Genomic DNA, 27,484 nt, shown 5'->3' with positions numbered 1-27,484 from the left:
AAAAGTTCTCATAAGAGAAATTTGTTGGGACTTCATCAAGATAAGCTTCTGCACAGCAAAGGAAACAGTCAACAAAATAAAGAGGCAACCCACAGAATGGGAAAAGATATTTACAAATGACACTACAGACAAAGGGCTGATATCCAAGATCTATAAAGAACTTCTCAAACTCAACACTCAAAAATCAAATAACCCAGTCAAAAAATGGGCAGAAGACATGAACAGACATTTCTCCAAAGAAGTCTAATGGCTAACAGACACATGAAAAAAATGTTCATCATCATTAGCCATCAGGGAAATTTAAATCAAAACCACATTGAGATACCATCTTATACCAGTTAGAATGGCAAAAATTGACAAGGCAAGAAACAAATGTTGAAGAGGTTGTGGAGAAAGGGGAACCCTCTTACTTACACTGTTGGTGGGAATGGAAGTTGGTACAGCCACTTTGGAAAACAGTGTGGAGGTTCCTCAAAAAATTAAAAATAGAGGGGTGCCTGGGTGGCTCAGTCGTTAAGCGTCTGCCTTCGGCTCAGGTCATGATCCCTGGGTCTTGGGATCGAGCCCCACATCGGGCTCCCTGCTCAGTGGGAAGCCTGCTTCTCCCTCTCCCATGCCCCCTGCTTGTGTTCCCTCTCTCGCGGTCTCTTTCTGTCAAATAAATAAATAAATAAATAAATAAATAAATAAATAAATAAATAAAATCTTTTAAAAAATTAAAAAATAGAGCTACCCTATGACCCAGCAATTGCACTACTGGGTATTTACCCCAGAGATACAGATGTAGTGAAAAGAAGGGCCATATGCACCCCAGTGTTTATAGCAGCAGTGTCCACAATAGCCAAACTGTGGAAAGAGCCGAGATGCCCTTCAACAGACGAATGGAAAAGAGGATGTGGTCCACGTATACAATGGAATATTACTCAGCCATCAGAAAGGATGAATACCCAACTTTTGCATCCACATGGATGGGACTGGAGATTATGCTAAGTGAAATAAATCAAGCAGAGAAAGTCAATTATCATATGGTTTCACTTATTTGTGGAACATAAGGAATAGCATGGAGGACATTAGGAGAAGGAAGGGAAAAATGGGGGAAATCAGAGTGGGAGATGAACCATGAGAGACTGTAGACTCCAATAAACAAACAGGGTTTCAGAGGGGAGGGGGTTGGGGGAATGGATGAGCCTGGTGATGGGTATTAAGGAGGGCACGTGTTGCATGGAGCACTGGGTGTTAGACGCAAACAATGAATCGTGGAACACTACATCAAAAACTATCGATGTACTGTACGGTGACTAACATAACGTAATATAAAAAAAAATTTGTTAACTATGCGAGGTGATGGATGTTAACTGAACTTTGATCATTTCATAATAAATGCATATGTCAAATCATGTTGCACAACTTAAACTGATACAATGTTATATATCAGTTGTATCAATAATACTGGGAAAAAATTGTGTGAATGGACAATTAGGAGAATGAATTAAGAGTTACATATGTTAGGGGTGCCTGGGTGGCTCAGTCGGTTAAGCATCTGCCTTTACCTCAGGTCATGATCCCAGGCTCCTGGGATCGAGCCCCACATCGGGCTCCCTGCTCCTCAGGGAGCCTGCTTCTGCCTCTCCCTCTACCTGCCGCTCCCCCTGCTTGTGCTCTCTCTCTGTCAAATAAATAAAAATAAATCTTTTTTAAAATTTCCATATGTTACAAATATTCATGGGGAGCCTGGGTAGCTCAGTGTTGGGCTCTGCGCTCAACGGGGAGTCTGCTTGAGATTCTCTCAATCTCTCCCTCTGCTCGCAGGTGCGCGCGCATGCTCTCTCTCTCTCTCTCCTCTCTAAAATAAATAAAATCTTAAAAAAAATTCAGCAATTGATATATGTCCTCCCATTCTTTTTAAGTCTCTCTCATAAAAACATTTTCTAAAATTTATATTTTTGGTAAAAATAATTTTGGGGAAAATCTTCAGAATATACAAATGATATACAGTAAAATGCCCTCCTACTCTTCTTTTTGGTTTCTTTCCTTCAAGGCCAGTGTTAATAAAGTTTCTTGTGTATCCTTCCATACACAGGATAGTCCTCATAAATGAATATGTGTAAATTTTTAAAACACAAAAATAGTATAGCATACTATACCACTATTCTGTCCTTTACTCTTTTCATTTAGTAATATATTTTGTTGATCATTTCATACAGCTTATATATAAGGCTGACTCAGTCTTGTCATTTTATTTAAATTCCATACTGTGGTGGGCATTTAGATAGCTTCTAATCTTTTGGCATAATTAAAAACATTACAATGACTGTTCTAAATACATTTGTAATTTGGTAAATATCAAATTGCCTCCAAAGTTGGGTGAATTAGTTTACATCCCCAGCAACAATTTTAGAGCCTATTTCCCCATATCCTCAACAACAAAATATTTTATGAAATGTTTCATATTTGTCAATTTGATTGATGAAAAATAATACTCTATGATCATTTGTATTTTTCTAACTGTGAGTGAATTTTTGCATTTTTCTTAGGTTTATATGTCAGTCATATTTCTTTTTTCTGTGACCAGGATGCTCCTGTCCTTTGCTCACTTCTTTTTTTTTTTTTTTTAAGATTTTATTTATTTATTTGCGAGAGAGAGAATGAGAGACAGAGAGCATGAGAGGGAGGAGGGTCAGAGGGAGAAGCAGACTCCCTGCCGAGCAGGGAGCCCAATGCGGGACTCGATCCAGGGACTTCAGGATCATGACCTGAGCCGAAGGCAGTCGCTTAACCAACTGAGCCGCCCAGGTGCCCCCTTTGCTCACTTCTTAATTGCTTTTTTTCCTTATTGAATCTTAGAAGCTCTTTATTAAGGAAATTGGCCCTTTGTTATATGTGATGCAAACTTCTGTACCTTTTAGTTTTCTTTGTAGCGAACAGTTGTTTTTAAAGTTGTCCATTTTAAGTGAGTTTACAACTGTTACCTGCATTGTTTTTTTTACATAGGATTTCTTAACATTTGGGATCTAAGGACTGGAAAGTATCCTGTCCATCGTTTTGAGCACGACGCAAGAATACAGGCACTAGCCCTCAGCCGGGAAGACGCAATTGTGGCCACAGCTTCTGCTTTTGATGTTGTGATGTTACGCCCGAGTGAGGAGGGATATTGGCAAATCACTGCCGAATTTGAAGTTCAGAAACTGGTAAGCTTTTAAGTCTGGTCACTGTATTCTCCGTTCTTGGAATCTCTGGGTCTAATATAGACAGAGAGTAATGATGTCAGCAGCTCCCATTCACTCAGCTTTCTCTGGGCCTTACATTTCTAAATCTCACCACAGCCTTGCAAAATAGATAGTATTCTTTTCCCCATTTGCCAAAAAGCCAATAGAGGCTTAGAGCAGTGAATTGACTTGCCCCAGATCTCAGCGCTAAGAAGCTGTGCTTCAAACCTCAGGGCTGATTTCAAGGCTAGGGTTTCTCATCACTGGGGTCCTCAGCTTCCTTCACATTAATAGGACATTCACCCCTGGAAATCTGAGCTCGGTGTCTGGCCTATTATATAAGTGAAAATGAATTCAGTGGTATCATCCCAGTCCATATGGGAAGGAAGATTTCCATCCCGCACTTTCTTCCACCTAAGATTTTCTCACCTGGAATTAAGAGTAACTCCTGAGTGAAAATAAATTTAAGTCAGTGTTAATTGGGTAGCCATGTTCCAGGATGTCATGCATGAAGCTCAGCCAACCTTTAGAGCTCTTCACGTAGAGCCTGTCTCTGAGTCCAGTTATATGTGAGCCTCCATGTTTATATGGCGGGAGATGATTTTGTGGTAAGAAGGAAGAGCTCAAATCTATGCTAAATTTGGATTTAATTTAAACAAACTTGATTTTGACACTAGTGGGAAAGCGAACAGAAAAGCCAGTGTTGAATAATGAATTGATGGTCTGACCTGGAACAGATCCTGTTCTTTTCCCTTTTTCCCCCTGGTGGAAATCTTGTTAGGCTTGAGTAACTAAAAAGCCATGGCATCACCACTTCACCTCCATAAGCTTCTGGTCCCTTTAGTAAGTAATGTCTGCAGTTTGGGTGGTGGTTCCCCAAACTGCCTGACCCTCCTCTTGGAGTTTTATTAGAAAAATGTGGAAAATACCATCTTTCTGTTTGTTCTCAAAACTACCATAGTGCTTACTATTTGGTCTCTGCCTAAAGAACATTCTAGACGAGCAATAATTATATGAATTCAGACAGTTACTTAGGATGTGAGTTCCTCTGTAAAGTGTAAATCCTGCCTTGGCAATAAGGTGGCATCCTGGCACAGACTGGAAGCTTTTTGAAGTAGTTTACAGCTCCTGGCAAATGGCACAGCCACAGTCGATCTGAGCCTCTCGGTCTGTCAAAAATCCAACAGGAAAGTGAAATTAAATGGCTAGACTGAGGATGTTGATTTTAGGAAAATAAGAAATGAGTTTTAGAATAGGGGAGAGAGGAAGCAGGCAACCACTGCTGGAGGCACGTGTTGTTATGCTTTTTATGTGTTATTTCTCATCCTGGATGAGGGGTTTCCACAAAATGTGCTGTCACTGAAAAAGGCACCTCCTGGCCCGTGAGAGCCGGGCCGTTTTTGTCTTCCCCAGATAGGTTCCCTGGATCACAATGGCAGTGTTCCCTAGTTGGTACTACTGGCCTAGAATGTCTGTCCTTTGTGATGAGTTCTTGGCTGGGGACATGGGGCCACCACTCACACTCTTGGGCCGGAGGATTAGCAGAGTCACCCGGATGTTCACTCTCTCCCAAGCTCCTCTGGACAGTCCTCGGGATGCAGGCTTTTGAACTCGTTTGGCTTATTGTCCGGGCAGCGCTGTCCTTTCACACAGTGGTTTTCATAATTACACATCATGGCACACCCTCTGCTTTTGTACTCTCCCATTTCACTTGAGGTGAAAACCTGGCATAAACTGTGCTTGGGAGACATGTGCCACTTAGGGACATAGAAAAGCAAATTATTCCTGAAGGGAGCTCCTCATTCCCGTGCAGATTAGAGAAAGTGGTTGCAATAACGCAGTCAGGAATACTGTGGGGGCCTTTCTATTCTCGATAACCTTGAAGGCAGTAGAGGACAGATACCTCAGGTACTTTTAGCCTTTTAGCAACACATTTTTGGTATTTGCACAAATGTTAAAATGTGAATGGTGCTAATTTGGAACTGAGTGGTTAAAAAAAAAAAACCTCTAATTTTTTGAATAGTTGTTATACCCTCATGGTTCAGAATTTAAAAGATACAATAAGGTTTACAGGGAGAAATCTCTCTTCCACCCCATCAAAGAATTCTGTTCCCTTTTTGAAGGCAGCCATCGTTAGCAGATTTATACTTGCATAAGCCACATATGTCCCGTGGTCCCCCTGGCCCCCCTTCACGCACAGTAGCACTCTGTGAATCCTGTTACCTTGCTTCCTTGCTTTTCTTCCCCCAAATGTATCCTGGATATGATTCCATTTGTATCAGTTTATAAAGAATGCTTCCTGCTTTTTTTCCCGTGGCTGCATAGTATTCCAATGCATAGATCTACTGTTAATTAGTCCCTTCGTAAGGCGTGTTTAGGTTTTTCCAGTTTTTAGCTAAGACAGCATAGTGCTACAGTAAATAACCTTTACGCAGTTGTTTTGCATGTGTGTGAGTGTACTTGTAAGTAAATCTCTAGGGCTAACTTGCTGGTTCAGAGCGTATGTGCATTTGACATTGTGGTAAGTATTGCCAGATGTCCCTCTAGAGAGGTTGGACTAGATTACATCCCACCAACCATAAGCGGGATCCGCAAATATGGTTGTCCCCCCTCCACTTCCAGACCAGTGTCCTATCAGGCTAATTGATCTTTGCTGATATGACTGGTGAAAATGGTATCTAGGTGAATTCTTACTTCGTATTTCTCTTATCAGGAATGTATCATGTTTCTTTTACAAAGAGCAACTTTTTATTAGTGTAAGAACTGTGTTCTCATTTCCTATGAACTGAGACCCTTTGCCCATCTTTTTCTGTTAGGTTGCTGGTCTTATTGACGTATAGGAGGAATTGTGTATTTTTGACCAAGTCAGGATGAACCGTAGGTGAGACCTGATGGACTACGTAACTCTTATCCTTTCACAGGTTGACTACCTTGAAATAGTTCCAGATACTGGAAGGTACCCTGTGGCAGTGGCCACGGCTGGAGATCTGGTATACCTGCTAAAAGCCGAAGACTCTGCCAGAACCCTCCATTATGTCTACGGCCAGCCCATCACGTGTCTGGATGTCTCAGCCAGCCAGGCTGCTTTCGGTGTGAAGAGTCTAGGATGGGTATACGAAGGAAACAAGGTACAAAAATAGTAAGATGTATAAGGAATAAAAAAGAACATCGATTTTTATTTTTTAGAAGGCAATTAAAAAATTAAAGCGGATACATTTTTTAAGATGTATTCAGGCAATATATATTCAGCATGGTATAAAAAGAAACCTCAAGCACTTCTGAAGGATATCAAATGAAAAGTAATTGTTTCCTTTCTCCTCCCTTTCCCCAGCCCCACTCCACAGAAGAAACTATTAAACAGTTTTTAGGTATCCATCTAGAAAAATTTAATGCATTTATAGGTACGTTTATACATTAAAAAATGAGATCATAGTATACATACTGTTCTGTACTCAACATTTTTGTTCAGTAATGTACCTTGGAGCGCATTCCGTGTCAGTACATAGGATTCCAGCGTATGCTTCCGACCCACAGTCTGTTTATCCAGCCCCCTCACTGGTGGGCAGTTCGGTCGTTTTCACTGTTTGGGCTCTTACAAACCACGCTACAATGTGTATTGCAACTTCTGAAAGTCCTTGTGTAGTAGATCTCTAGGATAAATTCCTAGCAGTTATGTTGCTTGGTCAGAGGGTATGTGCACTTAAGATGGTGATGGACATTGCCAAATTGCCCTCGAAAAGGGTTGCAGCAAAATTTCTCACCAGTAGTGCATAAAAGTGCCTTCTGATCATCTTTGAGTCAGAATTAAGGAGACAAGTTTTTAACTGAAATTCTTTCCATGATGACTAAATTTTATCACTACCTAGCATTTTACTATCCTGACTGTAGGCCAAGTACTTAGTCTTAAAGCTGATTTATCTCTTTCTCTGCCAGTGAAATCAGGGGAGAAAGGGATCAAGTTTTGTTTTGTTCTGTTTTTCTCCAATTTGCCTGCTCTTGACCCTGCTGGCAGTGGGTACAGTCCTTGGGAAGGAGCTTCCCTGAGCCAGCAGCCCCTCTGATGATGCTTCTCCTTCTGGAAGGAGGCCTTCTTCCACAGAGCAGCATTGCGACCTGGAGAAGAGCCAGGCTCTGGATGCACACAACCCGAGTTTCAGGCCCAACTCAGCAGTAACCTACCGCCCTGTGTGACCTTAAGCAGGTTGCTTAACCCTTCTGTACCTCAGTTTTCTCATTGGTAAACGGGAGTTCCGAATAGTACCTACTTCATAAAACTGTAGGGTTCGATGAAAGCCTGTCTGTAAAGCTTGTAGGCATAGTGCCTGGCACGTGAGCATTACCATCATGGCGCTTCCTGTTTATTTCCTCCACTCATAGTTTAAGTCTGGCCTCTGGTTGTGATTTTTACATCTTGTTTCCCCTGTGTATAGTCCCCTCTAAGATCAAATCTCATTCATCAAGGTGTTCACTGGTTTTGCAACTTAGTAAATGTGCAAAGAACTGAAGCATCCCGGATTGCAGTGATTTACTCTTCGTTCGGGAAGATGCATAAAGCAGTCAAAAATACATGTGGCTTTTTGCAACCTCACTGTGACAGTGGACTCCCTTTGTGCTCTAGTTAGCCTGTTTTGTGGAAGCACATTCAGCACAGCTTAGCTGGAAAGATAGACTTAGGATGATTTAACTCCTGTGTTGTGCCTTCCTGGGAGGTGGGGGAGGGGAGAGCAGTTGGTTTCCTAAAGCAGTTTCCTTTCTCGGGCTTTGAGAAAACCTTCTTTTCTGGTCCCCGGTGAGCTCATTTGTTGAGAGAAGAGAGACCTTTTTGCTGTCTAAGTTTTCAGCCATCGTACTTTCATGTTTTGGTTATCTCCTTCATGTCTCAAGTTCTCAGTGTAGTGAGGTGATAGTTATATTTAGCACTAGCCTGGCTTAAATTTGTCCTATTTTAATAAATTTTTCATAGGCAGGTCCTTTTTGTCTTTGACTTACCTGAGTGGATGTATTTGAGAATCCAGTCAAGGGATAGTTCAGCACAAAATTAGACTGGGTGCATCCTTTGGATATTGACTCAAGGAAGTGCTGTTTTGGATGTCTCGGGTTTTCCAACCCAGTTAAAAGCACTAATTAGGGGCACCTGCGTGGCTCAGTTGAGCATCTGCCTTCAGCTTGGGTCAGGATCCCAGGATCCTGGGATCAGCCCCATATCAGGCTTCCTGCTCAGCGGGGAGCCTGCTTCTCCTTCTCCTCCCCCCTTGTGTGCTCGCTCACTTTCTCTCTCTCACTCTCTCTTGCTATCTCTGTCACTATCTCTGTCTCTCTCTCAAATAAATAAATCTAAAAAAAATAAAATAAAAGCACTAATTATTAGAATCGGCTGATTAACCCACTGATTTTATGAAAATTCACTTTTAAAAGTTTATAGTCCCTCAAATAAGTCATTACCTGGTATTTTTCATTGGTGTTTTAGAATGAAGAGTGGAAGTTAATTTGCTACAAGAATGTGTTTCACGATCTCTTTGAATCTGATGGTACCATTAGTCATCCAAATATTTTGTGAGTGCAACTCCAAACCCTCCAACACTTGTGCGGGTAGATGGCTGGTGGTTGTTAGTAGTGCGGTAATAACTTTGCATTGAGATGTTTCTCCAACATGAATGCCACCCACTGAAACGTGAGGGAGGCCAAGCTATGTCTGTGAAACTTTCCTCAGTTTTGAGGAGGCAGCACTTTCCATCTGATTGTGTTCAATGGATTCTCTGCTTGTTTGAGAAAAACCTGCATTGTTAGGAAATGTAATTGTCCCGTAACATTTCTGGGTGAGTTAAGCCATGTCATGGGTGGCTCTAAGATTTTAGTATCATCCTGCTGTCCTATAATGTAATACCATAATTCCCAAACAGTCTCACGTGCGGTGCTCAGCGTCACTGTGCTGGTGAATACCATGTTTTGGCTCTATCTGCTTTGGCCCGGCAGCACGTGGCCCAGCAGCACGTGGCCCAGCACGTTTTATTAGGTTAGTGTGAGACTATTAGCAGGAAGAGTTTGCCTGCAGCTATATACACGTGGGGCTTTGGGTCTGTGCCTCTGGCCTGTGTATTTAGGATTCAGATGAAGGCTTTATGAGAACAGAGAGTTTGGTTTATCTTCATTTGTATTGATATGGAACTGAGGTTTAGTTATAATCCGTTATTGATTAACTGTGATCAAAGCAGATGGTGAAGTCCAAATGTTGATACAGAATTTGAGTCAGCAACCAGAATTTCCCCAGCCTATAGAAGTATTCCAGCGGTGTTATTTGTGTTCAGCTGGAGAATATTCTCGTACCATATGATGATCACATTAACATTTTATAGGCACCACAGCTATCTGAGCATCAGATAATGATGGTTTCAGATCCATCCGTTCAGACATCCAGCTAGCCAGCCGGACACACGTTGGGCACAGAGAGTTACAGAACACCAGTTGCGTTCCTGGCATTGGAGTGTTACAACAGCATTCTGCACAGGCTTCAGCAAATTGGCACTTCTAGAACCTAGCCCTGTTAATATACACAGTCTCCTAAGGAAATGAAACCAAGGAACATAGCACAAATGTATTTAATCTCAGGGCACCTGGGTGGTTCAGTTGGTTTGAGCATCCGACTCTTGATTTCTGCTCAGGTCATGAACTCAGGGTTGTGAGATCAAGCCCCGCATCAGGCTCCATGCTGGGCATGGAGCCTGCTTATTCTCTCTCTCCCTGCCCCTCTGCCCCTCCCCTGCCTCACATGTGGATGCATGCTTTCTCTCTCTCTCTCTCTCTCTCTCTCTCTCTCAAAAAAGAAAAGAAATGTATTTAGTCTTAAGAAAAGGCTTGTAAATACAGCTGGTGGTTCAGCTGTTTCCAGCTCAGGAAGGATCAGAGAAAAGCTCTGGTACCTCTTGGTTTGCCTGTGTGCAGGGATCCCCAGGCTTACACGCTCCAGAGTTTTAATATTGCCTTCTTGGGCTCTTGGCTTCAGTGGCACAAATGACCTGAAAGGTGGCCATTGCTAAGTGGCATGTGATGGTGAGGGAAAGCAAATGTAATTGCAATTACTCTGGTCTCCATTGTGCTGCAATGCAGAAATCCATGTCAACTCTGTTACCAACCCTCTAAAATGTGTTTTTATGTCTCATATAATTTTGAATCTGTCAAAAACACTTCATCCATGAAAATGGTATTTATGATACTGTATTATCTTTATTAATTCTTTTGCTGCTTGAATTAAATTTTGCTCTCAGAGGTAGAGAGAAGATAGAATTGCCTCATTTAAGAGCATTATGTTGACGATGAGTCTCATGCCTCATAAAGGAAAAAGAGAGACCCACTTAGGGCTCTTAGCATCATTCTATGTATTTGGACATATTTCCTAATTTAGTTCTGAAGTACTTGGCATTCGATGGCAGATCGTATTAAGCAGCACGCGGCATGCATCCTAATCAGGGGGATGTGAGTGAAGTAATCCAGAAGGCTGGAATGTGTTTGACAAGGACGCTTGCTTGGCGCTGCTGCCTCAGCTTACATCACGCTGGACAGTAATTGCTAACGTCTCCTATGATAATCATTCCCTAAACATGAACGTGAAAGGACTCTGGATTGGCGGCTTGCGCTCATCACGAGTTGAAATATCAGTCAGAGAGAGCCTTTGGAATCAGAAACGCAGCACCTGTGAGTTTGGGCCCCGCTCTCCCATACCTACACTAGAATATGAAATCCATCTTTTGCTCAAGGTTCTATTCCAGAGAACAAAAACTTGGTATTTTACCAGCAGGAATGTCTAATTTAGAATTGAAAGTTCACAAAGTAAATGGCTAATTTTCTTTTTCACTCTCATCTTAAAACCTTTAAAATTTTTTATATATACTTTGTTCTTGGAGAAATTTAGGAAAATAGCTCTTGGAGACCAGTTTTCTTGGGTTACTGAGTAATGTGGACTACCAAAAAGATCCATTTTTGCTGTTGAGATTGCTGCCATTGTTAGTGACTCCTTATTAAACACATGCTGTATGCTAGATTTCTTTTTCTTTTTTTTTTTTTTTAGATTTATTTAAGAGAGCATGCACACACACGTGCGAGTTGGGGGAGGGGCAGAGGGAGAGGGAGAAAATCTCAAGCAGACCCCCGGCTGAGCACCGTACCCGATGCAGGGCTTGATCTCTTGACCTTGACATCATGACCTGAGCCAAAACCAAGAATTGGACACGTGACTGAGCCCCCCAGACACCCCCATGTGCTAGATTTCTGACTGGAACTGGGAACCGAGATGAATCAAACATGACCTCTGCGTGGGGCTTGCTGTCTTGTGGGCCTTACCAGCAACTTAGCAACACAAAAGTGGTTTTCTCGCCATCAAGATGGACCTGAGGCCCTGTGGAGGCCTTACTGAAGTTGCTGAGTGTCAGAGCAATGAAAAGTTATACGGATAAATAGATGATGATGGAACATTCAAATGCTTTTTGTATGCGTTTTAGCCCTGAAATGGTATCAGGAGGTGAGATAATGGTTCTGTATTGTTAATGAATAATAAGAAGTTCTCACGTGTTGTGGAAGCCCTGAAGGAACCTCCATGGCTCTAGGGTTTCTCAGGGCATGGAACCTCTGACTTTGGAGACTTTTTGGGACCGCACCACCTCTGATATCCTGTGCAGTCATGGTGGGTGACTCCGCAAAAAGCATTTCTTGGAGTACTGCTGCTGCTCATGGAAGCTAAGAGGGCTGTAGGGTCTCTAGTGGTCCTGAACCACTCCTGAGAGGGTGTGATGAAGCCAGAGGAAGGAAGTAGAGGGGAGAGTGTTTTCAGCTCCAGTCAAGCAGTGGGAGAACCACTGGGGACTCAGCAAGGTTCTGGAGTCAGATAAACCTTAGATGGGTCACTTGCATGCCTCAGGCTCCCCATTTGGAAAGGGAGAAGACCTGGGAAGAGCAGGTAATGGGCTTTGCATGGGGCTGGTGCTCAGCACTTGCAGGTTCCTCTTTCACCTCCCCACCCCCTGGCTTTAAATCAGTTGGAGTTCATCAGGAAAGCCTGGGTGGGGGGCAAGCCGAGGCAGAGGCAGCAGGCCTGAAGGGGAGGAAGTTGGGGGGGGGGCGCGGGGGAGCAGCACTGGGGTGATGCAGGCTGGAACACAGGGACTAGTGCAGGCAGGGCTAAAGCCATGCTTGCAGTGATAGCAATCTGTGGTGCTTCACGAGATTCATTTTCCCGAGAATTGTTTTGGAAGAATACATTTAGAACAGGTAAGGGATGGATCAGTTTAGCTGCTTGCAGAACAATGGAGTAAGTTAATGTGAATGCTGAGTCACTTTGTGTCAAAGCCTCTGACACACGAAGCCTTATTGGAGAGGACTGGCACTGTGTCTTAAACATCTTTTGTCTTCACTCACATTTGCACGATTTTTGTATACCAACGACATTTGTGTCATTTTCCAATTTTTAAAAACATGGACCAGTATTCTTGAAGCTCTGAGCAAGATTACAAGATGATTACACGGAAGTATATGATGATCATTGCCTTTCTTCTCTTTTGCCTCTTGAATTAGCTTAGAATTTTATTTAGGCCCTATTTTTCCCCCTCTCTTTTTTAATCGAAGTATAGCTGACATACAACGTTATTAGTTTCAGGTGTATAACCTAGTGCTTTGACTGTTCTGTACATTGTGCTGTGCCCACCATGGTAAGTATAGTCACCATCTGTCCCCATAAAATGTTATTACGGTATTACTGCCTATATTCCCTGTGCTGTACTTTTCATTCCCATGACTTATTTATAACTGGAAGTTTGTATCTCTTAATCCCCTTCACCTATCCAAAGAAGATCTACGGATGACCTGTTAATAGGGCCTAATTTTTCTAATGGCTTTCTTGATTATTTATGTGGAATTTCCATCCTGGTTTACCATTCCACACCCATGGAAGAATGTGAACTTGGAGTTGACCTTTGTGTTTGTTTCACCTCACAAATAGGTACAGCTTTGGTGAGTCTTGGAGTCAGTATGGCCCAAGCAGCAATTAGGTTTTGTTAGGGTTAAAAATTAGCTTGCTTTGGGGCACCTGCGTGGCTCAGTCGTTAAGCGTCTAGCTCAGGTCATGATCCCAGGGTCCTGGGATCGAGCCCTGTGTCGGGCTCCCTGCTCAGCGGGAAGCCTGCTTCTCCCTCTCCCACTCCCCCTGCTTGTGTTCTCTCGCTGTGTCTCTCTCTTTCAAATAAATAAAAATCTAAAAAAAAAAATTAGCTTGCTTTTCAATTGATAAAGATCAAGGAGGGGCCTATGGGAGTGTTTGTCTTTGCTCTAGAAGTAAGAACAGTAACACTATAGAATCGGAGGCATGCTCTGGTATTTAGATGTCTGGACCTTTGAAACACATGGGTAGTTTGGCGGAGAGCAGGAGAAAGCAAGCACACAGAAAATGACCTGTGTGAGTGAAATTTCAGGATATTTAAGACATTTTATTGTTTTCAAATACACCTAGCAGCTTAGACTAACAAAATATTATAAGTTAGAGAACTTTGCTTTTTATTCAATACATAGATGGAATATGATTTATTCATTTACTCAGCACTCCAGTTTCAATGAAGCATCACGTTAGAGTGGGTTAATAATTATAAATTATTGAGTTGCTTATGAGTCCTAATGGACGCAAAGTTACTCTTAATTTTAAGCATTCTCTCTGTGTGTTATTAATTTGCACGGTAAAGGAAAACTCCAGCTCAGTCCAAGTTTGAGCGATCATATTCCAAATTAAGGAATTTGAGATGAGTAATGAGGTTTACAGTGTGTCACAGTGAGGCCAGGAATCCAACAGAGTGCCCCTCACCAAATGTCCAGGGTCGCTAGAACCCGGGAATAGGTTAGGTTACATGACAAAGCGGAATGAAGGTGGGAGAAGGAAGTAAGGTTGCCAATTTCCTGACCTTAAAATAGGGAGATTGTCCTGGATTATTTGGGTGAGCCCTGTGTAATTACAAGGGTCCTTAAAAGTAGAAGAGGGAGGGAGGAGGGGAGGCCAGGGTGGTGTCATGTGAGAAGGTCCTGACTCCCTGTTGATGGCTGGGAGACGGAGGGAAGGGGTCCAAGAGCCGGGGAACGCAGGCAGCTTCTAGAAGCCGGAAAAGGCAAGGAAACGGATTCTTCCCTTGTCTTCAGCTGAGAACATAGCTGACACCTGGCTGTTAGCCAGTGAGACCCACAGTAGGTTTCCATCCTACAGGATTGTAAGATGGTAACGATTTGTTTCAAAAAACAAAAACAAAAATAAAAAAAGGAGGCCAGGAATTGTCTGAACTGCAGGGCATGCAGAAAGCAGCTCTGCTGGGACCTGGGCCCCAGCCTCTGCTCACCTCTCCTGCCCCAGAAACGTCCACTGATAGAGGACCAACTGACTGGACCTGGACCAAATTCAATACCCAGACCCTTTGGATCTTTCTAGGTTAGGCCCTCTGGTTCAGGCTCCATCTACTCGCCTGGGTGTCCTCATTGCACTGCGGTGTTTCCTTGGGGTGTGAACTCTTATGTTCACAAAAATGAAGTGAAAATAATTGCTCCCCAGTCCCCCCTCCGTCACTGGTCCCTGCTCTTTCCCCACCTCTGCACTCTTATACCACCTGTCGGCATACCTCCTCAGGGTCCCATCGGGCTTTACCAGAGCAGTGTATGCATGCTGAGGACTGTGGGTAAGGCCCTGGTGCCGGCCGTCAGCCTGGCCCTCAAGACCTGTAGGAGTCAAGGTCCTGCTCTCCAGCCCACACCTCCAGAATGAGTCCCTTGCTCCAGCCAGGCTGACAAGGTCCACAACATGACACGTCTGTTACTGACCAGCGGAAGCATTCCCTCTTTCCCTCCTGTCTCTCCATGTCCTTTCAGGAAAGGTCTGTCCAGAGTCCCACTTACCAGAAGGAGCCGTACTGACACTCTGGCTCTCAGTGAATACCCTTCTTCTCTGACTTGGGTTGTACATGGTCTAAATCTCACCTTTTGGTACTGTTACTGCCCAGCATTCTTCTTAACTAGATTAGCATTACCTGGGAGGCAGGAAGTGAGCATTTATAGCTGAGTCATACTTCTGTCATGGTGGAGACTCATTTTTGGCTTGGGAGGCAGTATAGATGTAGGACGGGGTTCTCAAATGCCAGGGGACATAGAAATATGTGGATCTCTGGACCCTAGCCCCAAGGCTTCTGAGTCAGGGGGTCTGGGGTGGGGCCTGAGAATCTGCATGTCTGGCAGGTGCTGTGATGCTCCTCGTCCTGGGGCCACACTCTGCGCACCATGGGGTAGAGGTTTAAAGAGCAGGGGCTTGGAGGCCCACCACCCAGGTTTGAATCCTGGTTCCAGAACCTCATCACTGTGTAAGTGCTCCACACCTCTGTCTCCTCATGTGTACAGCGAGTGAAATCATGGGACCCCCACCATATGGGACTGCGGGGAGCAGGTGAGAGACTGCATCATGGTAGTCTTTTGCACCTAAGAGAACACTATAAACATTAGCCATTATTAAGAACTATTTTTCTTGGAAACCAGAAAGGCATTGTGATATGGTGGCAGACACTGACGTAGGGATGGGACTGGCTGGGCTCTGCCTACTGTGTCCTTGGCCACTCTTGCCACCTATGTAATTGGGGCAAGCTTTTAGGCCTCTGCGTCTTCGTGCATGAAATGTAGGCAGTAGTATTTGTCTTCCACTTGGTGGTTGTGAAAATCACATGGACTATTCTGAAAGGATTTATGTGAAGGAATATCAGGATTATTATTAACAGGTATTATTTATAATATTCTTTATGTGCAAAGCCCTTCTGAGCTCGTGTGTGTGTGTGTGTGTGTGTACAGTCCTGAACCACAGCTGTAGCGTGGACCGTCTGCCCAACACCAAAGGCCCTGACTGTTGAGCGCATTTGTTCACTCTTCCCCGTCAGCTGTCCTGTGTGTCCGGGGTCTGATTTTAGCCGCACTCTGCCCCTCTGCCCTCCTTTAAGCCTTTGTCCAGTCTAACCTGGGGGCAAGCTCGAAGTCACCACCCTAGTCAAATGGGAACCGAGAGCCCGGCCAGTGTGACAGCCTGCACGTCAGGTCCGATGTTAAGTCTGTGGGCTTGTAGATTCCGTCACGTAGTCTGCAGCCTCCATTTGTCTCCCTGTATGAGAGCGATGGAATGACTTTCTCATGGGGCTGTGAGCAGTTACTTGTGGGTACTCTTTGGGAAGCACTTGGAAACTGCCTGTGTTCTTTGATACCATGAGGCGTGTCGGGAGCCTAACAGGAGGGTGGGAGGATTTTCAGCTTTCGGTGATACGTTTGCAGAATAAGTCTAATCATTTCGTTGGGCTGAACGCTCTGACAAGGAACATTTCCTATTGGTTTTATGTACCCCCTTCACCAGTTCTTTGTGGTCACATCTCTGTTCCTTATTCTAGCACTAGGGCATTGTCTAGAGAGAGCCCTGCAGCAAAGCAGAGAGCCCTATTCTGCTCACTCCACAGAGCAGACCCGCCTGCCTTTATTATTTCCAGCATCTACGGATGTAGGGTTGAGGGAGCGGGAGAGAGATGAGGATTACGTCTGCCTGCATTTTCACCCGAGCGTACTGTTGCTCTCTGGGTTCTTTTCAGGTTTAGGTCACAATAGGTGTTGGTTTGGCCTCGCTCTGGTCCTTTGTAGACATCTGCCCACACCACAAAGCCCCCACGTTTGGCACAGACCGCGGTGATTGGCAGTGCCTTCCCAGGCAGAGTCCAGTCCTGGAACAGCGGGGGTTGCAGGTGCATTGGCACGTTGTGGTGGGGAGCGCACGCGGGCCTTGCCTACCCAGCGCTTGGCGACACTCGGCAACACCGTCCCGTCCCTGAAATATCTTGGCCTTGTGGGCTTGTCACTCCAATTAGAACTTGAACATGAAAGCAGCCCAGGCTGCTGCTCCCATTGTGCTGCCTTTGAGTGTGGCCTGCGCCAGCAGCACGTTATGGAGACCGTGGAGGGGGTGCTGCCTGCCCCTCAGGGGTCCGCGCTCAGGCCGGGGGTCCGTTCCTTCAAGCCTCGCACCGTGCTGCTTACTGCTGCTAAGTGCACCTGGGAGGCAAGTTTCTGTTTGCCAACAGAGAGTCACCTTTGGGATGGCGGGGACAGTCATTGTGCACATGTTCACAGATTTGCCGTGTTACCAAGCCTCCCGCTCTGACTTCTCTCTGGCCAGGACTTACAAAATAGTCTCTCTGGCTGATTGTCAAAAATTACATCATATCGGAGTAAACTGCTTTTAAATCAGCCATCCATTATTCATGTATATTAACTGCTTTTTTATTTTTTTATTGGCTGTTTTGTGTATGATTTACTCTTTTCTCACTAGGCCCCCCTTTCTCCCCAGTTGTCTGTCTTTCTCATCGTTTTTTTTTAAATCTTAGCTCATCTGTGAATTTATAGAGGCTGTTCACTTAGCTTTGTATGCGAACATGAATATGCAGACCCTGCATTTTTTGTAGTGAAAATTTTAACGACATTTTTGCGGGTCATATTTATGTTGGGTCAGAAAGGCAACTTGGGTCGTTTACGTGAGTAAATTCTACCCCAAAGACCGAGAAGTCTTTTTCTTTTGTGTCTTTTTTTTTTTTTAATGGGTATTACTAGTCTTGCACTTCAAGATCTGTACTGAATGAAACTGTACCTCCCACTTCTGAAACAGCTGAATATGTCACCACGAGGGCAAAAGCAAATGGACTTAACGTGTTCATTTGTCCGCGTGCAGCAGATCTCTACTGTGGGCCGGTGTGCTGTGGGCCTGTGATCCGACAGATACAGGCAGAGATGTGTAGCACTTACTCATTCTTCCATCAGATACACATTGAGTCCCTCCTTTGTGCCAAACACAGCACAGGTCTCCAGGAAATATCTGTCCACTGCAGACCGCAGTGCTGGAGGGTCCCCTGGGCACCTGGCATCTGTGTGGTCGTGGTACATTGCCCTGATCCATGGCACTCGTCTGTTTGGAAGGACTGGACGCAGTCTGTTCTACTTATGAAACCCCAAATCGGCACTGTTGTCGTAGAGAGTATTTGCATACTTTTAAGCACATTTACCTGAATCTTGGCTCACTGTTCCTTCCAGCATCTCAGGCTTTTTTTTCTGGACTAATTTTCCATCTTCCAAAAGTATATTCTTTAGAAGTTCCTTTAGTTGAGGGTCTCTTAGGCACAGGACTTCCCTGTGTTTTTATCCCAAGAACCTATTTCACCTCAGTCTGAGGTAGTTTTGCTGGTCCTTTCTAACTGTAGGCTGACAGTTCTTTTCTCTCAGCCCTTTGAAGAGATTATTGGTTTTGACTCCATTGGGGCCACTGAGCGCTTGGCTGTCAGTCTAACGGCCTTTGCTCTCAGGACTCTTTCTCTGCTTTTGTCTGCTTTGAAGATCTTTTCCTTACTTGTGTCTGGTTTCTCTCTCATGTCTGTGAGTGTGCACATACTTTTATTTTTCCCGTTTGGGATTTCTGTGCTGCTCTCCTTCCAGTTGTAGAACATTCTGAGCCATTGTCAGAATTTTCGTCTCCCTCATCCTGTCTGTTCTTCCCATCTGGAAGTCAGGGTGGATGTATATTGGACCAGCTTGTTCTCCTCTGTGCTATTCACTGCTCACTCACACTTTCCACCTCTGCCTCTCCGTGTTGTGTTCTGAATGATGTCTTCAACTCTATCTTCGGTTCATAGAATTCTCTTGGACTCTAATTACTGGTTTAACTTATCCATTGCCTTTTTAATTTCTAGAAATTCCATTGGTTTTGTTTTTCCCGAGGCTGCTTTGCTGCTTTTGATCCCTCACCCTCTTTTATTTCTATAAACATTTTCAGCATACGTTTTTTGTTTTATTTAATATCTGATATCCTTGGAAGTCTGATTATTCTGTTTTTTTTCTACCTCTCATTTATGATTTGTTTCTTTCTGTATTTGGGATTTTTTTTTTTATTATTATGAGCTCATATTTGGCTGATCTTGATTTGTAGGTTTCCTAAGGGGTTGTGAGAGGGTCTTCCTCCTGAGAAGACTCTGCCAGGTACCAGGAGACAAGTTACCAACCTGAAAATACTTTAATTACTAGGCATGAGGATTTTTGGCCTTGCAGGTAGTATAAATTCATCAGAGTCTGAGCCTGGGTGAGGGCAGACCCAGAGCCCACATTTTCCATCCTGAGCTGAACCTGAGGCAGACAGGTTTCCAGGTAGGCTCTCTTTGCCAGTGGATTGGCTTTTTCCCCGGTTTGCTTTTTACTGAGTGTACCTATCCATACAACGGCCCCAGTTGTAGCAGACTTCTCGGTTCTGGTGTTCCATTTGGTGCTGGCTGGAAACTTCGCCTCCTCTTTCCCCAGTTCTAGGCTCCTGACATTGGCAGACGTCCTCAGAGCAGCCCCTGACGTGAGTGCCGCTTCCTTTTCTGGTTTTAGCGCCCTCTTCATTTTTGGCTCCTCAGAATTTCTCAGATTTCTTAGGAGTTAAACAGAATGTCTGAAGAATGTTTAATAGACTGAAACTTATCCAGCATTTTCAGTGTTTGTAAACAGGAGGGTTTTCCACATATTCTAGTCTGCTGTGTTGTCAGGGTAAAACCTTAGCCTGGATACAGTTAGGGTGTTCTAGAATCTGGATATTCTGGAGAGAGATCTGTAGAACCTCCTACTGTGAGTAGGATGAAGTGATTCTTTGTATAGGCCAGTAGCAAAATTAGGCATCCCGAAATGGGGGGAGAATGTGTCAAGCAAAAAAAGGCGTCTCTGGGTATTTATTATGAACCAGACTGTGGTGAGCTCTGGGTTTGCCGGATACCACGTACCAATCAGTTAATCTCCAAGCACATGCTGGGTCCTTGATCAGTGCTGCGGGAATGAACGATAGGATTTCGGCCCCAAGGAACTTCGAGCCTAAGTTTGAGCAGTGTTTTACAGCACGTGGCATGGTGCTTGGTCACAGAGCCTCAGGTGGCCTGCCCAAAGCAGTCTCCAGTGTTTGAGCACACAGGTCTGGGAAAAAAGCTGATGCACGGTTCAAGATGGCCCCTTGGGAACATCGCCTGAAGTGTGTAGCCAGAAAATACCTTCAATACTGACAAGAGGGGAACTTGTCAAATTGAACTCTGCCAAGGGCACAGAGAGAGCACGAAATAAGCTTCATTGGCATGGAAGAGGAGAGAACATGAAGGTTATTTGTTTTACTCTCTAGAATTTGGCTTCTTACCATGACTGTCCCCCTCAGAAGAGCAAAGTATGTGTGGTAGTGATGGGGGTGGCTTCTGAGGGAATCAAGAAAGAAAGTAGGTAGATTTTGTCATCTCCAAGGATTTCAGATATCCTCTCCCACACCATGCCTTTTATCTTTGACTCTCTCAGCCCAGCATCTCCCAACCTTTAGCTCTCTTTGTCACTTCCCATTTTTAAAATGGCGGCAGACAAGTGTTCTTTAAACCAGCGTGCTTTTTAATTTTTTAATTTTATTTGTTTTTAAGATTTTATTTATTAGAGCATGTGCACAAGCAGAGGGGGTGGCAGGCAGAGGGAGAAGCAGGCTCCCCGTTGAGCCAGGAGCCCAATGCGGGACTCGATCCCAGGACCCTAAGATCATGACCTGAGCCAAAGGCAGATGCTTAACCGACTGAGCTACCCAGGTGTCCCCCACTGTGCTTTTTTAAATGCTACCATCTTGTAAGGAAGCCTTCTGACCACTCCTCACTCCTTTGGAAAGGCAGTGCTGGGGTCCTGAGGAGGTGAGCCAGTAGCTCAGGTTGTTGGTGTGATGCCTTTGGCAGATAGAGGAGTATGAGGAGGACTTACTGTTTGGGTAAGTTTAAAATCAAAACAGAAATGGAGCTCCTTTCTTCATTCATCAGTACATGACCAAAAATCTGGGACTGCAAGGCTCTACAATCTCTTCATAGTGATTTCTGTATGCAACTGGGTCCTGTTTCATTATGAAGGTAATAGCAGTCCCAGATTTAGGAAGCATTTGCAGTGTGATACTCAGTTCTCACTGGGTGGGCGAAGGACCTCACCCCACTGCAGGGACAGTGGCCATTTCTTAGCTCTTTCCTTCGTGCTTTGGTTGGAAAGCCAGTCCTGGGCACACTCCATATTCTGGGTCACACCTGGAAGGTACAGGGCCTACCTGCACCAGGGCATCCCAGATGTTGGCCCTGGGGCTGCCACCTCCTTCCTGATTGTAACCCTGCCGCCCCTGCCATTACAACACCAGATGCAGGGACATGGCTGTAAGGTGGGTCTCCTCAGAGAGCCAAGTCCCATGTATGGAGACCAGGACAGCTGGGGGCCGTGCAGCAGCTGGTGAAGAGGTGGACCCTTTCAGCTGGCAGCAGGCTGAGGCTTCGGCATGTCAGCCGCCATCCCTGGTCATCCCAGTACCTACTGCAAAGATGATGATTAATAAATATTTGTTGGCTTAGCTGTTGAACGAATTACATTATTGGTCTAAAAAAGTAGAAACAACCCAAGTAGCCATCAGTATGAAATTACATATCCATAGAGAAATTCTGTGCAGCCATTAAAAAGAACAAGATCTATCTATAAAGACCAATGAGGAAAAGGACTCTCATGTTGTTTAGGAAAAACAAGTTGTAAAACAATATAATCCCCTTCAGAGGAAAAAAACAGTTTTATACACACAGAGAAACAGACAAGGCAGACCTACGTCTAGCCGTATATACACTGAACTGCTAAAGGGTGGTTATTTCTGAGATCTACAGTAGGTTACCACTTCTTATTATGTCATTCAGTTAGAATTTGTTACAAGATCTATTACGCTTGAAATCAGGAAAAAAAAAAGTTGTTTAAGAAAAAGATTTCAAAGAAATCTGAACAGCTGCCAAAATTTAAAGTTTGGATTCTAAGACTAGGATTTATGGAAATACTTTAAGGTTTCTAAGAAGAAAAAAAAAAAAAAAGGAACTTCCTGCTGAAGTTCTTTTTAAACAATGCTTGTTTCCATCAGGTGCTCTCTCAATAGATCTCTACCTGGAAGCCAAAGAGCAAGGCACACCACCCAGTGTCCTCTGACCGCACACGCATCTCCTGTAGTTCTCTCTGGAAAGTAGATGCCGGTCTTAACCTTGTCACTTGAAATCATTCTTAAAATAAAACTTTGCTCTGTAATCACTTATGTAGGCTCTTTTGTAGCATACACTTGGTACCTAAAGGGAAAAATCCCCAGCAATATCTATTGATTTGGCGGTCACATTAGTGCAGAACATTTTCTCTGAGATTTTAGCTCTGGATAGTATTTGCCTTCTTTCCAGCATATCCATACACCTCTGAGAGGGAGTCAAGTGGCCATGGGTTAAGACTCACCCAACTAGGGCAATAAAGAGAAAAATTAGTCTAATGCATGGTCTTAACAAGAGGGGGGGAGTGTGAGCATGAATAATTAATCTCACTTGTCTGTGGCAATCAGATAAAATGAAGTCCCATTTGCTCAACCTTATTAAAAGAGAGAGAGCGCGGGAGGGAGGGAGAAATGGTAAAGGTCATTAAGGGACTTTTAACATGGAAAGACCCACCTCTGAGATGGGTAATGTGTTTTCTAATCTCTGTGGTCTTTAACTAACCCTAATGGTAAAGGTGCTCTTCGGATATTCGGATTCATTGAATTATTAAACATTTCAGAAAATACTTGACTCTTGACTACAAACTTTGATACCTTTATGATGAATTTGCAGTCTTTCTGGAGAGGGATCAGATTTCCCTGTGTCACTCAGAGATGACCCCCTCCACTTGTCAAAAAAGAATGAGAAAAAGTAAAGACTGACTCAACACTAGATTTTCATTCTTAGAGTTACCGCAGACATTTGCATATGCAGCTTTTAGGTTATTCACTATAGATCGAAGATTTGATTATTTCTATGTTCTTACTTGAAAGAATAACTTTTTTCGGGTATTTTAGAATTGTTGAAATGTTTTCAGAATTATTAGAACTATTTAGAATTCTTTGAGTTTTTCTCAAACTTATTTTCAACTGCTTGAAAACAAAAATAAAACTTAGCTTGTTCTCTGTAGTCTTAATGGATTAGGAAAGAATTTAAAATTTGAAATAGCCTCAGGGCGCCTGGGTGGCTCAGTCGTTAAGCATCTGCCTTTGGCTCTGGGTGGCTCAGTCGTTAAGCATCTGCCTTTGGCTCAGGTCATGATCCCAGGGTCCTGGGATCGAGCCCCGCATCAGGCTCCCTGCTCCGCAGGAAGCCTGCTTCTCCCTCCCCCACTCCCCCTGCTTGTGTTCCCTCTCTGGCTGTCTTTCTCTCTGTCAGATAAATAAAATCTTTAAAAATAAATAAATAAATAAAATTTGAAATAACCTCTTTTCCTTTCAGGTGCTGCTGGTAATAGTTAACATGATAGTCTTGTTTGAACTGTGAAGCATTTCCAAAGATTGACTTGTTAGAAATGTGTGTTGACAAGGAGATCATGGTTTTCAAGGTGGAGACCATCAACCTCTCAGTACTGAAATAAGAATCTGTATCCTAATAAATTGATAAATGTAAGGTTGAGAAGAAAAAGATAGCACAAGATTTTCATGTGTGTGCAAAGAGAGGAGAATCTCTATAAAATATTAACATTAAAACTTTTGAGTCCAGTCATTTTAACCACATGATCAACAGAATAGAAGCATGCTCAGAAGTGTGTGTGTGTGTGAGAGAGAGAGAGAATGAGGAGGCTTTTGAACTGTGAATTCTGGGGACAGGAGCTGTATCTTAAGTATTTACAACAGTGACTAATCCACAGCAAGCTTTTTTTTTTTTTTTAAGATTTTACTTATTTGAGAGAGAGTGAGAGATCACAGAGGCAGTGGGAGAGGGAGAAGCAGACTCCCTGCTGAGCAGAGAGCCTGACATGGGGCTCGATCCCAGGACCCTGAGATCATGACCAGAGCCGAAGGCAGACACTCAAACGACTGAGCCACCCAGGCACCCCCAAAGCAAGCATTTAATGTTAATTAATTGAATTACTATGGGTTTTTTTTTTTTTAGTAGAAGACTTAAATAATCTTTAGAAAGATTCCTTATGAATCATCCTTTTTTTTCTTTTTGCTGGAGAGAAAACAGAAATGTTCAATCATAATGAATACATTGTCTGGAGATCAAGGATACTTTATTTGCTTTCACACCTTATAGAACAGAACCTCCTAAAATTAGCATGTGGAGAGTGGCTAAAGAGAGAAAGGTTTGGGAATGTCAATTATACATCAGTTAAAAAACTTTTTTAACATTCGGGAATAAGACTTTGTGTTTTGGTTTGTAGTTTAGTCTTAAAGAATCATCTGTCATGTAGTGATTAACTATCCATCCTGGAAATTTTTACCTTCTGGGATAGCAATACAGAGAGGGGAAAAATAAGAGAACACAGGCTGGCTCATCTGCGGACATCAGAAAATCAGAAGGTACCTTCCAAATCCAACACAGTCAGTGACCCTTAATTTCCATGCTGCTCTTTCTAGGTTAGGAAATTGGGCTACTTAATGTCCCCATTTGGCATTTTCCTTTGTGTCCTATGATTTTTGTACCTTGGCCTGAGGAATTCTTTGGATGTTCTTTTGTTTTCTTTTGCATCTCCTTTTGTCATTCTAGGAGCCATATCCCTATCCTGGAAAAGGTCAGGAAATTACTCACAGCACATCTCCCTTAAGGGGAGCTGGGTGACAGGGCGGGAACGAGAAGTGTTGGATGGAGGCTTGCTGTCTGCAGCCGCACACCCACGTATCTTCCTTCCTTCCCAGATCCTGGTGTACAGCCTGGAAGCAGAACGCTGCCTCTCGAAGCTGGGCAACGCGCTTGGTGATTTCACTTGCGTCAACCTCAGGGACAGCCCTCCCAACCTCATGGTCAGTGGCAACATGGACAGGAGGTAGGTGTGAGTGAAGAGCCACGTTTTTAGCCCTGGCCATTTGTGCCAGGGCTTTGCCCCTCCGCTGTGCTCGCTCGTTCCCTCTGCTGCTTGCACGGCTACGTTCTCACTCCGCAGCCTTGCCTGCCTCAGTTCAGCCTGATCCTTAAATACCGTCTCTGTGAACTTGGAGAATAAAGTCTTGCATTAGGTAATAGTTGGACAGAGCTATGTCTCTGCCTCATTTCTGAAACACCATGGGAAGGTGGTCTTTTAAGCCATTTGGTGGACACAGTTGGTGGAAGGTCCAGTGAGACCACTTGGAATATCTTTTGTCCCCCTGCTGCAAAATTTGTTTGGCATTTAAAAACTCACTTTCTAATATTAAAAACAATAACCTAAGGGCTGAATCATGTTCAACAGAATAGGGTTGCCTGCCAAATGATGTCAAGAGTGTATTTCAGAACACTATGGTGTCCCTCTGGTGATGGGGGGAAAAAGGGACTTGATGGGAACAGATTCCAGTTTCTATTTAGCTGATTAGCAGTCTTCTCTTTAACGCTTTGGCTTAGGGAGTCGGATTTTCCTGCTGCAGGGTCCAGTGCCAGCCACGGACGCTCCAGGAACCATCAGCACGAAAGGATTAAAGTGTTTGAAAAGACTCTCTGAGTCCAAATTGTAGGTCTTTTTCCCTCCCCGTTCCCTCTCCCCCTTGTCTTTTCTTTTCCTTGTCTTTTTTTTTTTTTTTGGCTGGTTAGCTGCCGTGTCTGATCCAGTGCCCCGAAGAGAGGTAGCATGGCTGGAGGCAAGGGTCTGCCAGCACCCCCTCCCCCGGCCCGGCTGCGGGCTGCAGGTGGTGGACTGCTCGGTGGGGGGGGGATCAGATCGCGAGGCGGGCACTCCCGTGTGCCAAGTCTCAGACCTCGGCCACACCAGTGCAGCAGCTTGCAAAAATAATTATCGTATCAAATAATATTTTCAACTCCTGACCTTCACCCCGCTGCTACCCCCTTACCTTAGAGCAGAAAGATAATGTGAGTGTGCTCTACTGACAGAAAATTGTTTCTCAAGGCTTCCTAAAATGGCTGATAATTTCTGAGCTCGAGAATTAAACTGCTCAGTGTATGTCCAGTTTTTCTCTTAAAAACAACAAACAAAAAACTAGGCTTGGTAAGTGGCCCCACATGTGGCCCAGCAAACGAAACCTGACTGGTTTGCAGTTTACTCCCATGTTGTAGTTTCCAGACCGAGCCGTACAAAGGCTCCACGCTTATCTGGTAGGATCCCCCCCAGGGACCGAGCCGCTCCTACTCTTTCCAGGAGAGCAAATGCAGAGGGCTCTCGGGGGCATCCAAATGGAAGGGTTTAGGATTGTAGGTTACGCTTCAGAGTTTGTTTACAGCATGAGCATTTGGGTGTTCAACTACAGCTAGGCTCCCAGGAAACCACCGTAGTGTTCCAGAGAAGAGGCCTCTACCGCCTGCATAACGTAGCCCAGTCAGCTGTAGGGGGACAGTTAAAGCCAGACTGTCCTGACCCTTGTCAGCTGAACAGCATCTTGCCATTAGGAGACCCTCAAACTCTGTAAAGCTTTGTCCTCTGGAGCAGGGCTGCCAGAAGAGAAGCTAAAGGCCCCGTGTAAAATGGCTCTCTGGTCCTGTTCAAGTGCAGATTTGCCCGTGGGAAGTCTGTTTCGTTAGGAAACCAGTGTTACGGTGTGGTTTTGGTTTGTTTTGTTTTTTAATCCTCTGTCTCTGTGGATGTAAAGAACAGACTAGTGGCTTGGAGTCGAGAAGGGGGGGGGTATGCAGAGTGGCGTTTCATCAGGGCAGTCCTAGACCTGTGCTGGCTGATTGACCACTGCTGGGACGTCAGGGGCTTGCTGTCGTTCCTTATGATCAGAATAGTAGTGTAAGCAAAATGAATTTGAAACACAGGGGTTAAAAAATTATACATCTGGAAAAAAGAAAGCATAAGGAATCTAGACTCTCAAATCTAGCAGAGGGAAGGGGTGTGCGCGTGTTTTCAGCAGAGGCTTACTGGCTAGGAGTTGGATCTCATTAGAGATGTACGCACAGGCTCTTACAGCTTATGGTTTATCTCGAAAGTGGGAGTAAGGGGTCAAATACTATGAAGAGAACTATGTACTTGGTTGTCACTTAATGGCCGATGCAATTTTAAAAACCTGGAACCCCCCCTTTTTTTTATTTAAACTTAATTTCTACTGCAGTCTCTTAGTGCTCTATCAGTAACTTGAGAATGAAGTGGACTCTAAAGATACATAAAACTGTCCCAGGTTAAGACAAAAATAATTTTTCATGAATGTAAGGAAATTAGCAAACATGGAGTTTTGTAAGGAGTTTGGGGGGGGGGCAGTGGGCGGTGAGGCTAAAATTTAAAGG

At 44.1% G+C, this 27,484-nt stretch overlaps 1 protein-coding gene across 2 annotated transcripts in view; it reads left to right on the top strand.

Annotated features, from left to right (window-relative positions):
- The window catches only part of FBXW8 (F-box and WD repeat domain containing 8), a 119,146-nt gene that overhangs the window by 77,890 nt on the left and 13,772 nt on the right, over positions 1 to 27,484 (top strand). For both annotated transcript variants that reach the window (XM_044920889.1, XM_021698518.2), the window contains exons 6-8: positions 2,992 to 3,188; positions 6,128 to 6,334; positions 24,976 to 25,103. In XM_044920889.1, coding sequence (XP_044776824.1) covers positions 2,992 to 3,188; positions 6,128 to 6,334; positions 24,976 to 25,103 — 532 coding nt within the window. The remainder of the gene's footprint in view (positions 1 to 2,991; positions 3,189 to 6,127; positions 6,335 to 24,975; positions 25,104 to 27,484) is intronic.

This window comes from Neomonachus schauinslandi, chromosome 14, assembly GCF_002201575.2.
Source record: "Neomonachus schauinslandi chromosome 14, ASM220157v2, whole genome shotgun sequence".
NCBI lineage: Eukaryota > Metazoa > Chordata > Mammalia > Carnivora > Phocidae > Neomonachus > Neomonachus schauinslandi.
The sequence above is the reverse complement of the archived record's forward strand: the minus strand, read 5'-3'. Positions and strand labels throughout refer to the sequence as shown.